This window comes from Ostrea edulis, chromosome 2 (genome assembly GCF_947568905.1).
Source record: "Ostrea edulis chromosome 2, xbOstEdul1.1, whole genome shotgun sequence".
In the NCBI taxonomy this organism is placed as follows: Eukaryota; Metazoa; Mollusca; class Bivalvia; order Ostreida; family Ostreidae; genus Ostrea; species Ostrea edulis.
The window spans coordinates 36318850-36337295 of record NC_079165.1 but is presented as its reverse complement, the minus strand read 5'-3'; the positions used below and the strand labels follow the sequence as shown (position 1 = coordinate 36337295).

At 33.8% G+C, this 18446-nt stretch overlaps 1 protein-coding gene across 1 annotated transcript in view; it reads left to right on the top strand.

Annotated features, from left to right (window-relative positions):
- Window positions 1–4712, top strand: part of LOC125680660 (microtubule nucleation factor SSNA1-like) — a 7614-nt gene extending 2902 nt beyond the window's left edge. The window contains exons 2-3 of the mRNA XM_048920357.2: window positions 2825–3024; window positions 3367–4712. Coding sequence (XP_048776314.1) covers window positions 2825–3024; window positions 3367–3465 — 299 coding nt within the window. The 3' untranslated portion in view covers window positions 3466–4712. The remainder of the gene's footprint in view (window positions 1–2824; window positions 3025–3366) is intronic.
- The last annotated feature ends 13734 nt before the right edge of the window (window positions 4713–18446 follow it).

Sequence of the window (18446 nt, the reverse complement as noted above, 5' to 3'; positions counted from 1 at the left end):
ACAATAGGGGGTCAAAGTTTTACATACAAATATATAGGAAAAATCTTTAAAAATCTTCTTCCCAGAACCACTAAGCCAGAAAAGCTGAGATTTATATGAAAGCTTTCTGATATAGTGCAGATTCAGGTTTGTTAAAATCATGGGCCCCTGGGGTAGGATGGGGCCACAATAGGGGATCAAAGTTTTACATACAAATATATAGGGAAAATCTTTAAAAATCTTCTTCTCAAGAACCATTGGGCCAAAGAAGTTCACATTTACATGAAAGCTTTCTGACATAGTGTAGATTCAAGTCTGCAAAAACCATGGCCTCCAGGGGTAGGTTTGGGGCCATAATAGGCACTACGGATTTACATGCAAATAGATATGGAAAATCTTCTGATATGGACCAAGGTGACTCAGGTGAGCGATGTGGCCCATGGGCCTCTTGTTAAATGATCTTCTCATTGTTTTCTTTTACATGCAAATGTTTTTCCAGCATGACGTAATTAAAGGAAAGTTGATAACTTTAAAAACTAATAATCTACTTTAAAGTAATTGTGTACAAAAATTATTATACATGAACATCGGATCATACCGGTTTACAGCAGCTTGTTTTTTTTTTTTTCTTTTCCCACTAAAGTGTATTCAATGTCCAATGACAGAAACTTGTGTGAGATTTTATTCCCCCTAACAATTTGAATTTAGATTTCTCTCCAACATTGATCATTTGATTTCGTCCCTAAATATCGTGCTATAGATGTTTAAGTATTTCTTTATATATATAAATAATTATCTTTCATTTAATGAATTATATTAAAACTGTGAAGTAATTTTTTTTATTTTTTCCATTTTTGTCTAATGCAAGCATGCTTCTCAATTTAACACACCATATGTGTCATTTCAGTTGAATGAGAATGTGTTTATGTTTTAAAATAACTTTTCATATTTCATTTTTCTTGATAACAAATTCAAGCAAGGTTCTTTATTGACAGATGAATTAACGAAAAGACTTGAACTTGAACTTAGTGAAAAGACATATGAAATATCACTATATATAGTTATAAATATATTTAATGTTATTAAATGCACATGAATGAATGAATACTTTAACAAATTTCCTTTCTAACTAATTCAACATTTAACCTAAAAATTATTCAAATGCAAATATATAATCATTTTATAATGTTTCATTTTCTTTATAGTAATTAGGTTTCTTTCAGAAAATTTAGACATCTTTTCAATAATTCACTTATATTTTCAGCCAATAGGTATCTTCTCGGTAATTCCTACGACAGAATTATGGTTTATAGGACCCCATTGGAAATAAGACATGTGGCTTTCATGGGTAATCCTTGGCATAGGCATAAAACTTATATATCCACCATATGATACTTATCCGCCTTCCTTTTATTATCAAATAGCTGGGAAAAAAATTCCTTTTTACCCTACTGCGATGTATTTTACAAGATCTCTTGTTTTAAATTGTCTCTCTCTCTCTGATATTTTCTTGTATATTTGCCTATTCCTAAATAAACTAAAAACTAGACACAGAGTTTCAAAAGAAAGTTTGTCCTGTAAGTAAATTTCATGCAAAACTATAATTTAGATAAATCATATCTGGATCTGATTGAATCTATCTTAATGAAATAAAAAGTACTGATTTCAGGAATAGTTTGCAGTATCTGGTCCAGTACAAACAGCTTTAAAAGCTGTATAACTTTATCAAAACTATTTTAGACAGCTTAATCTAACTATATAAAGAGAAGATAACAGTAAAAAAAAATCCCCAAAATAAAATATTTATAAGTCATTGTCGGTAAGTTCATCTGTGCATAAAAAATACAAAACAAAAAGAAAGATATATTTCCTGAGATTTCATAATGATTTTATGATCACCTGTTATTATAAAAGAAAATATTACAATTTTAACTTAATCTCTAACAAAAGAGTACTTATTTGTGTGTGTGTTAGAGTATTTTTTATAACAATGAATTATTGAATTCTGTAATAATTATATATCTCATCTCAGGAAACAAATAAATAATGGCTATTATCAACAATATTTCTGTCTTAGATTTTATACAAGTAAAAGGAAATATTTTTTATCTTTGATACATAGTACTGCACTAATTACACAGTAGGTCACATAATTATTCATTACAGCAATGTCCAGCTTCACTTTCAATAGGAATCGGTAGAGTGGTCAGAAGTTGATCTCTCCTGTTTTGATAATTTAGATATAACAAACAGTTGAAGCCTGTAATTAGTTTTAACTGTAATATAGGTTTGTAGAAATTTTTCAGATTTTAAGAAAAACTAATATTTCACATCATTACTACACAAGAAATAAGACAAATATTATTTAAGCTTAATTTCATGTACAGTGTATGATACCCCAAGCATGGTGAAATGCAGGTACAAGTTAATTGTACCCACAGTTACATAAAAGAGTTACAGTACTGTAGCTTCCTTATTTTACGCGAGTACTTAATATGGCAAAATGACTTGTATATGTCAAATCGCGTGAACATGAATTTGTGTGTCGTCTGTGAATCAAGAGTTTTTGCATATACATTGTACATGTATTATAGCAACAGAAAATTAAAAGTGATTAATTTTATTGTGCGAGTGATGTCTGACGCGATAATGAATTCCTCGCGTATATTTAGGAATCTACAGTGTACCCATCGAATACAGCGCTGTATGTTTGGTATTCAGGGAGACCTTGTACTACACACATTATGCACTTTATTATAGGTACTATTTACACAGAGTACTTGTTGATAATCATTGTAAATTATGTGTGTGATATGATTTTACTGTTATTGATTTTATATTTTAGGTATTAATGATCTCTGTGGCAAGAGAGATGAACTTCACAAACAAATTCTCCAAGAAGAAGAAGAAAAACAGAAACTGCAAAATGATATTAGAATACTTACTGAGAGACTGGCTAAAGTAAATGAAAGTTTAAGTAAGAAAATGGCATCTAGGAATGATTTTGACAAAACTATAGCAGAAACAGAATCAGCATATATGAAGGTACGATAATTTTACAAATACATGTGTTATGTAATTGATGACTTGAGAGGTTTTAAAAACTGCTAAACTGAACTTATAGTATTTCGTTGGGATCCAGTACAATTTTTAGTTGTTTGCTATTTGAAATATTAAAGTAAATTGTTATTATGTAATACAATTAACAAATCATATAAGTAAACAACAAAAATTTGATGAAAAAGTGAGTATTTTTAGCTCAAATGAACTTTTCTTATCAAAATCTGTAAAAAGTGTGCTTGATACTAACTATCCCTCAGATTATCCTATCTCTCGTTGGAGCACTGCTGGAAAAAAGTTGTAACATCTTTGAAATTTTGTTTTTAGATACTTGAAAGTTCCCAGACTTTGTTAAATGTTCTGAAGAAGGAATCACAGACCCTACGAGAGAAATCAGTTCCAGGGCAGAGAGCCGTGCAGTCTTAATACGTCCCTGAAAACAGAGTGATTTATGTATATGTGAATTTGGTTAAACATGAAAGGTGCCCTTATAGCTGTTGTGATACATATCTAAAAAAAAAAAATAATAATAATAACCAACAGTTTTATTTGTTTTTATGATTAAGCATTAGCAAAAATAGCTCTATATGTTTTGGAAGAAGGGTATTTTAAAGATTTTGAAAAAGTGGTTAAGTTTTCCACAGTACGTTTCAGGGATAACTGTTTATGTCACTTTTTGATGCATGTATGTTTTGCACATTAGTTTTATCATTTTTTTTACTTCACTCACCAAGGGACTTAAATGCATTTTCACTTCTGCAAGTTGTGTCATAATGATTGTTACTTTTCATGCTCAATTTCATTTTTGAAAGAGAAATCTCAGCTGTTTTTGGTATAGATAATTATAAGTTTTATGTATAAAGGTAATTTATCAATTTTGACGACACTGGTGTTGATGCATTTTTATTTTTACATACTTTTTGTAATCAGTTATATTTTGAAGAAGAAAATTCTCAGTCGCTTTGGAAAGAATAGTGGAAAAATATTTGATGATGTAGTTTTGCCGTATGAAGTGCTCATTGCTTTTTTTCATGATGAGTGAACTTTGTTTTGAAACTCTCTCAACAATTTAGACATAAAGATATTTGCAGTGATGCCACTTGATTTAAAAAAAGACTGCATAATAATTTTGCATAAAGTTTGAAAAGTGTAATTAATATATATAATGGTTAACATTTTGAGAATTTAGAATGTACCGGTAAAAGTAGAATTCGATGGTAATTTGTTTGATTTCCACAAGACTGATTGATATCAATTTTATCTTGGAGCAAGACTTGTTCAGTCCCGATTTAGATCAGTTCCAAAGGTTTTAAAAACTGATTTGGATGTATAGTTTGATGGCGCAATGTTTCATTTCTCGGAGACAAACTGATTTCACACCATTTCCTATCACAGCTCTGTGTTATTGTAGTTGGATGGTTTTTTTCTTCAGCTACTGACATGGCGATAGCAATTATGAAAATTTATCTTGGTGATCCATTCATTTCATGTTGTACATTATAAAAAACTTATTTTTTGATTTGTAACAAAAATTGAGACAGAAAGCAAACAATGACAATAGATTATACACATGAAAGTTTAACAACAGTGTTTTTCAAAGAGTGGGAAAACAACTTGCTAATAGGTGAAAAAATCAGTTTGCGTTTGAAAATAAAAAGGAAAAAAAACTTAAATTTCTTTTGTTATAATCTATCCATCACACAAAGACATGGTGTAATTATATTGTTACCAAAGGGTGACAAACCTAAGCAGTATCTACACTGTATAAAGAATTGCCTCTGGTTTTATTGCAGCTAGATTTATAAAAACATTTCGACAGATAATTAACCCAGATCAAGCAGAGTTCATATCCAACAGATATATCGCTGAAAGCACAAGGTTACTATATGATATTATGCATGACACTGAATATGATATCCCTGGTCTTTTGCTACTTATTGACTTCAAGAAAACCTTCAATACTTTATCATGGAATTTCATACAAAAAACTTTTGATTTCTTCAATTTTGGTCTTTCTATCAGAAAATGGGGGTAGCCTTTTTTATTACAGGATTAAACATTCTTTTTGAAGAATTTATCGATGTGTAAACTCCGGATATTTTACTCACAAACTGAATAAAAGTGCGAAGCACTTTTATGTTAAGTTTGTGAGTAAAATATCCGGAGTTTACACATCGATAAATTTTTCAAACAGAATGTTTGATTCTTATAATTCCAATTCATTCACTTTATTAACAATTGCAAAAATTTTAATAGTTTCCCTGCACTATGCTACTTGTTTTCAGGCGTGTATGAATACATCGCGTTTTTGGATTTATTGATGTGTAAACTCTTGTTCAGCTTTATTTTTGTCCAATCAAAACAATTGTAATAAATAACATTGGAATTATACAAATATAATATCTACAGTTAACCAAGGTGGCAATCTGTCTGAAGTGTTTGATATTCAGAGAGGATGCTGACAAGGAGACCCTTTATCACCTTATATTTTTCTAAAGGCATTATTATGGGAAAATTCTCAACTTGCTGACGTGTCTCCATGGAAGTGAACAAAGTCTATTGGAAACTCTAAAGACCTTACAAAGGCTTTCAGAAATGCTTGCCTTATGTATCAATTATTCTAAAATTCACACCGCATGGATTGGGTCTAAAAAAAAATACAGTAATGACGTTTTATTACCCAGCAGTAATCTCAAATGGGAACTACTAAATTCATCCTGTTGGGATTTATTGTTGATGTTGAAATGCACAAAATGCCTAGGCTTAAATTATGATCCAAAATTAGTAAAAATGAAACCAATGGGGAAAAAGACATTTAACCGCCATTAGCAAGATTACAGTCATTAAAACATTAGTTCTACCCCTATTGAATCATGTCGTTATGTATATCCCCAACCCATCTGTGTTATATTGTAAAGAATTAGAAAAACAATGTTCTTTTCATTTGTATGGAATGGTTCAACTCGTAGAGTAAAAAAAAAACATGTCCTTGATAAGAAATGTGAAGATGGAGGTCTAAAGATGATTAATCTAAAATCTTTCATAGCATCAATGGAATCATTCTGGATACAATATCTTATTTCTACAAACTGGGGATTGAATAACTTAATACCTGGCTTTAACTAACTAGGTTCATTTCTTGTGGGATTGAATATATCAAGTTACTCTTGAAATCCTTGAAAAATAACTTTTGGATAGATTTATTCAAATCCTGGGTTGAACTACAAAATGCTTGTACAGAATCAAATGCTACTGCAGATACATGATTGATTGAATATTGTTTAACGTCCCTCTCGAGAATATTTCACTCATATGGAGACGTCACCCTTGCCGGTGAAGGGCTGTCAAAATTTAGGCCTATGCTCGGCACTTAATTAGCCATTGAGCAGGGAAGGATCTTTATCGTGCCACACCTGCTTTGAAACGGGACCTCGGTTTTTGCGGTCTCATCCGAAGGACCGCCCCATTTAGTCGCCTCTTACGACAAGCAAGGGGGTACTGAAGATCTATTCTAACCCGGATCCCCACGGGATTACACCTTTATTTTATTATCATATGATTCATATAGGTGGGAAAACTTATTTTTAATGAACAACTCTTTGACAGTAACATCAGACACAAATGATATTATCGTCGAAGATGGTAGTTTTTTGGGGGTTTTTTTTTTTTGGTCATGAAACTTTGTGATACTTATCCTAATGTGAAAATCAATTTCTTAGGATATGCAAGAATCATTCATGTAATAATAATAATGACTTTGATTAACAATCTTCCAAAAACATTAATTTTAAAAAGTTGGCAAATCCATTTTTTATGTCAAACATATGTACAATGTACTGAATTGTAAAAAAAAAAAAAAAAAAAAAAAAAATCCAAATGCTTCTATGAACTTCTAAACAAAAATTCCTCTGTGACAACAGGCAAAACAAAACGAGTGGGCTCTTAGAAATAGATAATACTGAGTGGAATATTATAGACAAAATACCTTTCATAATAACAAAAAATAGTAAACTTCAATGGTCCCAAAATAGAATACTTAATACAATTTTAGCAACAAACTCATTTCTATTTAAAATAAAAAAGTGAACTCAAAAATGTGTATTTTTTGTCACAATGAGGAGGAAACAATAGAACATATACTATGGGAATGTAATTGTGTTCGATTTTGAAGTTTATTTAGAACAGAAAACAAATTGGCAACTAGTCTTTACAAATAAGTCTTTTATAATAGGCATGCATCCTTGAGAAAAACAAGGGTATACAAAATATTCTCATCCTTTGGTTAAAGTATTATATTCATACAGCTTGTGTACAGAGAAAAAATTGAGTGTGTGTTTTGCAATATCATTTTAAAAGTTATTCTATGAAACACAAAAATTTATTTCTTATACAAATGGTGATACTGAAAATTAAAATTGATGCCCTTTGGAACAGATGGAACAATTTGTTTCATCTCTCTCTTTCTCTCTCTCTCTCTCTCTCTCTCTCTCTCTCTCTCTCTCTCTCTCTCTCTCTCTCTCTCTCTCTCTCTCTGAAATAACTAAACATTTCTGTAATTCTATATTACATGTATATTACATGTATAAAGATATACATGTACCATGAACTATTTACAGAATGTTAACGTTTGTTGAAAATCAACAATAACAAAAATTATAAAAAATATTATGAATTGCATAGATTTTCCCGTCATGAATAAAATGAGTAAACATTACTTTCATTCTTCAAGTATTTAGGTCACCTGAGTGACTCGGGTGACCTAAATGTATGGTGACGTCTCAATATCATAATGGGTGAAAAAATCTCGAAGGGACATCAATCAGGACCCAGTTGCTCAAAGGTTATTTAACTTTAACTAACAGTTAACTTGCTATTAACTTGGACATTCATATAGTGTCACATGTAACTTGAAGTTAAATGTCAGTTAGATTTAACTAACTTTTATGTAAATGGACCCTGCTGATAAACAGCTGATGCTTTAAAATTGTGAGTTTCACACTTCCAGGGTTCTGGCTCTAAGGAAGGTCTATAGTGGTCATGTAGTATTTAGATATAAAACATTATCCGTAAGCATTTTCGAAGGCATAATTAGTGCACCGTCGGACACCCACGTTCGATCGCACTACGTTTTGAGGTATTAGTGATTAGTTCCTGAGGCCCCGCCGCATCCTTTCGAAACAGTATTATCGTTTGGGAATTATCATGATCCGTAGATCATATAATTGAGTTATAGATATTTATGTAAAACTTTCAGAATGTTTTGATAAAATTATAAGTATCTTTTTTATCAAATAATTATTGAATGCATACTAAATTATGTGCAAGTGTTTAAGAATAATACAATACATTTAAGTGTATTACATAAATAAGTAATGTGAAGCTATTCTATCAAGATAAACATTTCATTGCTTACTCTGTACATGAGAAAGAAAAGGTAACTCATTCTACAATCAACATAAAAAGTAAAGATGTCTCATGCTACAGTCAAGTAAATAAAATAGTAATACTTGCATGCCTCATCAAAATTCAAATTTTTGGTCTGAGAAACTTCATTTATTCATTTTTTTTCTCATTTTTGGCCTTAGAATTTAGCTTAGATATACAGAACAGGAAAATTATAAATTTCAAAGCCCTTTGGACAAGTAATGCTTTTAACTAAATACTCAGGTAGCTGATAAGGCCTTTAGATCTCTTGTTAATTGTGTACACTGCATGCGAGTCTTTCTTTTAAAAAAAATTCAATATTTTTTGCTCTCTGAGCTGAAAACTCAAGTGGTCTTTTCTGATCACTTTTTGTCCTATGTCCGTCTGTAAACTTGTAACGTTAACATTTTCAACTTCTCCAGAATCACAGCGCCAACGAAACTTGCTATAAATCATGATTAATATCGATCATCCAGACTTTTGTGTATGCAAGGTGAAGATAACGAACAGTGATCAATCTCATAACTCCTACAAGCAATACAAAATAGATAGTTGGGCAAACACGGACCCCTGGACCAACCAGAGGTGGGATCAGGTGCCTAGGAGGAGTAAGCATCCCCTGTTGACCGGTCACACCCGCCGTGAGCCCCATATCCTGATCAGGTAAACGGAGTTATCCGTAGTCAAAATCAGTGTGCCAAGAACGGCTTAACAAACGGTATGAAACACGTCAGACAGCATTTAACCCAATGCGAGGTTGTATTGACGAAATACATCCTATTCCCCACAAACGTATCATGGACGCTTTCTATAGAAAAAAATTATCCTTTAAATGGTGCTTATCTAGTAAGCAAAAAATTTTGGATATTATTGAAAAAAAATGTGTTTGCAATAGTGTCTGATAAAAATTATGGTTCCCTTTTATGAACTCAAATAAATAATAGTTTATCAGGATTAATTAAAGATATTGTATCTTAAACAAAGGTCATCCCAGGTGTCACATTCAACATCAGAATTTCGATAAGCCCTGCTGGGAGTTCACCAAAAAAATACTTAACAAAGAGTTCATGCGTTTGTGGGGAGCATACACAAACGTCTGGATGATCTAGACTAAACGTATTGTTCAAATGAAGGGTAACACTGTTTTTCAAAGGAAAGATAATCAAGAAATATTGAGAATATGGTGACATTGGGGCCACAATAGGGATCAAAGTCTTAAATGGGGGTATATGTACGAAGCGCCTTTAAAAATCTCCTTGATAGAATTTTTCCCAAGAATAGCAGGTTTATGATTAGTCATACAAATATACAAGCATCCTCAAGAAGTGTAGATTTAAGTCTGTACCGATATAGCCCCGGGAGATAGATAGAAACACAAGTCTGTACCGATATAGCCCCGGGAGATAGATAGAAACACAAGTCTGTAACAATATAGCCCCGGGAGATAGATAGAAACACAGGTCTGTACCGATATAGCCCCGGGAGATAGATAGAAACACAAGTCTGTACCGATATAGCCCCGGGAGATAGATAGAAACACAAGTCTGTACCGATATAGCCCCGGGAGATAGATAGAAACACAAGTCTGAACCGATATAGCCCGGGAGATAGATAGAAACCCAGGGAAACAAAGTTTTATAAGAATTGTATACGGAAAAATCTGTTTCCCTGGAGCAACAGTGCCATAGTTAGTCATAATGATATGCAAGCATCCGAAAGTGGTGCAGATTCGATTTTGTTCAAATCATTGTCCCAGAATGAGGGATGGGGTTCTAATAAGGGATCAAAATTTTACTTGATAATATATGCAAAAATCTTCCAAAGATCAGCAAGACCATGATTAGTCATAATTATATGCAAGTATCAATAGGTACATGTAGTACAGATTCCAATGTATTCAAATCACGTCCATGGAGGGTAGGGTGGGGCCAAAATAGGAGATTAAATTTGTACATGGCAATATGACCAGCAGGTATATGATTAGTCAGTCATTTGTTAAATATTCAAGCACCTTCGGGTACTGCAGATTAAAGTTTCTTGAAATCATAGCCCTCCGGGGGGGGGGGGTTAAAATGTTACCTCAATACGGGCCAAAATTTGACATAAAGATTTATATAATCTTTGAAAATGTTCTTGTCAATAACCCCTGATCATGCTTGCAAGCATTCTGATGTAAAGCAGATTCGTATTTGACTGGAGTTGGGCTTCAATAGGGATTTAAAGTTTAACATGAGAATATATATAGGGAATTGGAATAGAGAAATATTTTCAAGAGTAGCAGAGCCAAACTAAAATCGGGATTGAATTTTACGTAGATATAGGAAAATCTTTAAAATTCTTCTCAAGAACAGCGATTGGACCATGTCAGACATAGAAATATTGAAGTATCCCCACATTGCGTTGTGTGGATTTTTTGGTAAAATCATAAACACATGGGGCTAGATTGGAGTCATGATATGGGGTCAAAATTTGTCACGGGATTAAAGAGGGTAAAGATCTTCTAATGACCAGCAGATCCAGTGACTCAGGTGAGCGTTGTGGTCCATGGGCCTCTTGTTAAGCCTAAAGGTTTCAGATTTTCATGTTTTTAAACATTGTCTGTCATTTTTATAGCATTTTACTACTCCACGTACTAGTACTTGAACAGAATTTTCTTTACAAATTGGGGTTCTATATGTTTTATCAAATTATTGGTGTTCAACTTGCTCATGTATTGTTTGTACGAGGGATTACAATTTATTTATGAAATATTGGATTTCAAAATCATAAGTTTCTACTGGATATATTTATCAACAAAAACAAAAGTACATATACATGTATTGACAGAATTATATAACGGTTTTTTTGGTGTATTTTTTTTAAGTTGTTTGCTTTTCGAAACACTTTAGGAAAATACACTTTCAAAATGATGAGATCATTATTATGTGTTCAAGTATATTTCTGTTTTACATCAACCCCTTAAATGAAATTTGAAGATCATGTATATAAATCATGATAAATGATAAGTGTCAGGAAACACTTGCTTAAGTTTTATGAAATATTGATTATCCTTGTTAGGTGGTAATAAAATTTTGTCAGATTTTTATAACCCATTCCCGATTTCTTCTGTTGTAAATCTAATACGATGGAACACAAATCAAATTTGCCCTCAACTTCTTCAACATATTTTTACGCCTATTGTGCTGACAATTACATTCTAATGATAGTGTGTCATAGGACAGAAACTAAATGTACATTCAAGAAATAAATTTCATTTTTGAAAATACATACATGTACATGAGAATGAACTTCGACCCTTTACGTCCGCATACTTCACATTAGGGTGTGTCCCCATACCACGTTATGTTATACTAAATAATTTTTTTCAGTGTGCTTAACCAATGGAAATGCGCATTACAAATAAAATTAAATTATTTTCTAATAGATCACGGCCACGGATATGCCCTCATTTACACTATCACTATTTCTTCTGTGTTAGTTTACTTTTTTGCCTTATTCCATTTTTCCACAGATGATATACATGTAACTCCGTTTATTCAGAAAAAAAAAATGTGCTCATTCGCGGGTTCGAACTCGGGGCAGCGCTATTGCTCAGCGAACACGCTGTTTAACTCTATATATCTGCATCACTCAACATTGAAAGTGTATTCGGAGTGATCGCCCTTTGCTCCACGTAAATATCGATCTACGTACATGTATTTTGAAGAAATATAGACAGTCAACATAGTAATCTTTAATTTTACATTTTATGTATACTATGCCTAAATAGTCAGGGTTTTGACTCAAAATAGTGCACTCCCCTTCCGGGGAGCCTACGGCTTCGATCACCAGATTTCCGAAGTTCTTTCTCGGGGGTCAAATGTCCTCAAACCCATTCATTAAATTATTACTCAAGCGTCATCATGGGAAATCCCCATGACTACCCCTTGGACGTAATTGGTTAGATTAGCACGATAAGGTGGCCGCTATTGTACAGGTACAATATCTACACATTGGTATCAGGATAGTTTCTGTGGAAACGGGGGGGGGGGGGGGGGGGGGGGTATTCATATGCGGTCTTTCCTAAAGAAACTAGTATCAGGAGAACTCGTACCCAGTGGTGTGTCCATGATAAGGCTTTGCTGTTTCAGGGTAGTTTATTTCTTAGTAAAAATACAAACCTTGCAACTTGACTTTTAATAAATGTATTATGTAGGTTGTTTGTATTTAATATTAGATTTAAACAATATTCTATTACGTGGAAAACATATTTGGATTGGACAACAGGCATTGCCTATATTCAAGCCCTTTACAAACAAAGTACATAGTCAAGGTCATATAGATGATTACATGTCTGTATAATAGCTGATGAATAATAATAATGAAACTGTTTGGTAACAGCAATATAGGTTGTTTGTATTATGTGACATATCAAAACAATGGACGCATATTGTGAATAATCTTCACCGAATATATCAAGTCCCCATGCTGATGCTTCCATTTCTTCTCTGTCGCATATCACAATTATCACGTGTTCTACTGAGCATAATTAGAAATTTCTTCATTAGGAGAACCCATAGCTTATACTTCTTCCTGTGCTGTAGGAGGAATTGAGTGTATCTAAAGGAATTTCTAAAACACTTGAGTGTTGTTGTTCCGGCTTTTTGTCCCATCATATCTTTTTTAAATGGCATTATGACAATACTGCAATATCGGTTAAATCTGATCTGCTGAATCATATTATTCGCTAATTACAAATAATCGGCGCGTGTATGTTACCGTGTACATTGGTTGTTAATTGTTAAATAGACATTCTTGTATTTCAATACGAGAACATTGTGGAGAAATAAACACAGAACTAGGAGGCGAATATGAAGTAAAACTAGGCTAAATGGTATATATTTATTATCTAATACACGGTACATTTGTAATCTAATGCACGCGTACGGTATGATTATAATTTAATGCACGGTATATTTACAATCTAATGTACGGTATATTTATAATCTAGTGCACGGTATATTTACAATCTAATGCACGGTACATTTATAATCTAATACACGGTATATTTATAATCTAATGTACGGTATATTTTTAATCTAATACACGGTATATTCATAATCTAATGCACGGTATATTTATAATCTAATGCACGGTATATTTATAATCTAATGTACGGTATATATATAATCTAATGTACGGTATATTTATAATCTAATGCACGGTATATTTATAATCTAATGTACGGTATATATATAATCTAATGTACGGTATATTTATAATCTAATGCACGGTATATTTTTAATCTAATACACGATAAATCACGTATTTCTAAAGGTCAAGGGTAGATAGTTTTATATTCGTAGGTTTTAAATGTGTGAAATTTAAGAGAGAAAGGTTGGATGGACTGAGTTAAAACTACAAATAGTAGTACATGTATTCGTATAGTTAATATAAAAAATACTTCACTTTATTCATGAAATATTTACGACATGACAATATGGTTTCCAAAATTTTAGGGATTAAATGAGGATTCCCCAGCTCTGAAAACAATCCCTGTGTTAATGGAGAAAAACATTCCGGTGTATCTGAAAACAAAATATGGACTAGAAATCACCCCTAACACCAAATATTAATCTTAAGTTGAATTTTGATTGCAATTGAATGAATATTCATACTCGACACCGACTGTCTCGACAAAGTCATTCGTTCATTGCTTCCCTAAAAGGCTAGGAATCATTTATCGAAATATCACACTTCCTGTTATTTGCTTCTGGATGCATGTACATATCCAGACAGTAGGAAATATACCTGTTAAAAAAGGAAGTAAATATTCTATAATTCGTGTAAAAATATTTTATCATTCGTGTAAAAATTCTGTAATACGGGTAAAATAGCCTTTTAAAATCTTTGAAAATGTTTGTTATCGTTTGTTGAAACACATCTGTGACAATCGGATTTAATTTAGAGAACTTTACTTTCTATTCTATATCTTGCCACTTATAAATGCGTATCAGAACTGTTACAAATGTAATATCCAGTGAGGGAATTTTTTAAAAGGGGCTTATTTTGAGTTATTTTGGACCTTTAGAGTATAATGCAAGACATTGTTGTCATGCATTAGTCAACAAAAATAATTAAATCAACTCATGTAGGTTATTCGGGGGGTGGGGGTATTCCTCAACCCAAACACCTGTGATCGTTATCTCGGCTGAGATTCGGCTTGGCCGAATACATGTATTTGGACACGCCTTCACCGAATCTCGGAGCTCGCAGTCCTTCATAATTCATGACTGGAAGTTTGTCTGTCCTGTTCTTGACAGCGTAACTCCTCTGAAACCGACAGAATTTCGTGAATATCGGGAAGAAATTCCTTATATTCGTATTTTGTAATACGTTTAGTTTTTATCTTAGTGAAAGGTCGGAGTTTTTGTCGAGAAATAAAGAACACTGAAACGGACATAGGTTGATTTCTGTCTGACAAAACATGTTAACTTTAGGAGACAAATTCTTAAAGTTTGTGTTGAAACGTTCATCTTCTGGTTGAACCATGTGTAATTCATGCAGACAATGTTATATCAGTCAAATGGGGAATTTTTGGCAACAGCTACATGTACGCCCAGCCATATCTTCACTTTGAGAAGAACGTCAATTATGGTACAAATACAGGTATTTACAATATACATATAACGAGCAAGATATATGAAAGGTGAAGATAACGAACAGTGATCAATCGCATAACTCTTATAAGCAATACAAAATAGATGGTTGGGCAAACACGGACCTCTGGACACACCAGAGGTGGGATCATTTGCCTAGGAGGAGTAAGCATCCCCTGTCGACCGGTCACACCCGCCGTTAATCCGAGATTCCTCTGACTCTTACCCCCGCTTTTATATTTGACATGTGCGGGGGAGAGTCAGAGCGGACTCCATATTGAAAAGTGGGAATTCAGCGACACCAGCTGGTGTCGCTGCTTTACCTACCTCTTACAACTTTATTTCGCGGATCTATCTTCCAAGACGTGAGAATTCAGTTAACGGAAGAAAAATCTATAAATAGATCATGATTAATACGATGCTATCGCCGTTTAAACGGCCCTAACACCGACAAATGGAGCATCACTTGAATTAGGTCGCCGCCTCGCCATTTGATTTCTTTGCGCATGATGTCAGCACATGTAAACACAAAATTCCATCGTTTAAACGGCGATAGCATCGTATTAATCATGATGTATTTGTAGAATAATCTTCCGATAACTGAATCCTCGCGTCTTGGAAGATGGGTCCGCGAAATAAAGTTGTAAGAGGTAGGTAAAGCAGCGACACCAGCTGGTGTCGCTGAATTCCCACTTTTCAATATGGAGTCCGCTCTGACTCTCCCCCGCACATGTCAAATATAAAAGCGGGGGTAAGAGTCAGAGGAATCTCGGATTACCGCCGTGAGCCCCATATCCTGATCAGGTAAACGGAGTTATCCGTAGTCAAAATCAATGTGCCAAGAACGTCCTAACAATCGGTATGAAACACGTCAGACAGCATTTAACCCAATGATAGGTTGAATTGACGAACTAGATCGTTATAACGACCATAGAATTTGCGAAATGCTGAATTCAATCGAGACTGTTGAAACCCTTGTACCATTTACTTGTTTGTCAGTAGCTTGCCTCGATTTAAAAACCGACTACACGCAGAGCAAACTCTTGCATATCCAATCAGTTGAGAGATATAAACACCATATGCAGGTGATATTGGAATTTTGCTACATAAATATGGGAAATTGACGATGGAGAAGCTGAAATCATCCCGTTTGTCATTCAGTTGAGTTGTCAATTTGTCGTTAAAGTCTACTCTCAATAATAAAATATCTAAGTATGAAGCAGAAGTGGACGACTCTGTGGTGTCTTTTATTTCGAGCTCACAGGGATATATCGAATCGACATATGAATGAAAGTTATTACATGTATTGTTAATAGACAAAACGTCGTCGATATATCTAAATGTCCAATTCAAGACCACAGCAATATACCTCTCCCGGACTCAAGTCAAGTCGTCTGCTTAATATTCAGCATGTGGTCCTCTTGAAATTTTACTGGCATTGCTTTTTGCATTTGTTTTAAAATTTCAACATTCAAAACTTGGCAACGATCATCTGCAAACAAATATGTCTTTATCGGCACATTATTCATATCCTCGGCCTCGAGTTCTATCATACAATGTTCAGAACAACCTCAGTATTCTTCCCAATGAATCATATAAATATTTGTGCTTCTACCGCGTCTTCAACAATTAAAATATCGAAAAATCTGTAATCGGATATTTTTTGACGATCAGACAGATATCATTTTTTTTGAAAAACCAGGAAATACAATTTCAATTTCTTGTAAATAGGTGCAGCGAATCAGACGAACTCGATTACAAATTGGTATGCCTTAAATTATATACATGTATATCTTACACAATAATAAAGACTACCGTTAAATTGCGTCTAACATGGTGGGCAATAATTGATCATTTTTTAACTTTTTCCAAAGTTTTGTTTGATTATCTTTTTCTTGCACGTTGACATATTTATGTTGCATATTGACATAATTATCTTGCATGTCGACATAATCTATAGAAAAATAACTCGCAAATAGACAGAAATGTGCCACCAGAAAAGCATGATGGAAAAAGTTCGGAAAACTAAGTCGTGACAGAGGAACAGAAGACCAAACGGACTGACGAAAGGACGGATACTTCCGGTAAGATCCGCCGGTAAGGCACTAATGAGTGAACATAAATTGTAGACAACAGGCATATACATAGAAGAATAGTTAATGGTACGTTGTTTATCACCGTGCTTACCTATAGTGTGAATGATATTATACACTATGATATAGTGAATTGTATATGTATTACTAATTTCGTTTTGCAGACATTACATATTCTTAAGGTTATCTGACGATTTTTATCATGTAGGCTGTTCTTTGACTGACATCAAACTTGGTACAGTGGTACATCCTAAGGAGTAGATGACCCCTATTGATTTTACATGTATTATCATTCAACATGGTAATCTGTTCAAAGGGTCTTACTCTTTATATAGGTACGCAGAATCAGGGGGAGGCAACGGTTTTTTTTTTTTTTATTAACATTCATTTACCGTTATTTTTATAATACAAAACTCGTCATTTTCACATACAAAGTACATGTAAGATATATTGGGTGATCTCCTTATTTATAGTAGTGTCGAATGGTAAGAATGTAAGATTGAACTGATGTAGTGAGAAATGAACCCCCCAGTGCAATATTCTCATGGTTTATGGTATTTTGCTTCTAATTTTTGTATGCCAAGATCTCATCGCAATAGTTTTAGATTTTTATAATCTCATTCATGAAATTGTGGAATACTTTTAGTCACATTGTCAAAATTCACCCGCACTCTCGCTTTTTAAATGGAAGTTACTGGTAATCGAAAGGATAACATACTTCATTGGCCATTGCGACATTGGGCTACAATAACCCCCAAACATCTGTATTATCTAAAACGGTGAAATAACTTGACTTACTTGACTTATTCCTGTTTGCTCCCGGTGGAGCATAGGGCTGCAACAACACCACGCCAACGGACTCTGCTATGGGCTGCTCTCTTCAGCTGAGTCCACGCCATTCCGGCTTCCTTCATTTCGCTCTCGACGGATCTTCTCCAAGACTGTTTGGGCCGTCCTACTTTCCTTTTTCTTTGTGGGTTCCACTCTAGTGCTTGTCTTGTGACGTTGTCAGTTGGTTTGCGGAGCGTATGGCCTATCCAGCCCCATTTTCTTTTCTTGGTGTCCTGATCGATCGGATTTTGGCTGGTTCTTTTCCATAGGTCTACGTTCGAGATCTTCTCCGGCCACCTGATGTTGAAGATGTAGCGCAAGCACTTGTTGACGAATGTCTGTATCTTGTTGGTGATGGTGTTGGTTACTCGACATGTCTCGGATCCGTAGAGGAGGACTGCTTTGACATTGGTGTTAAAGA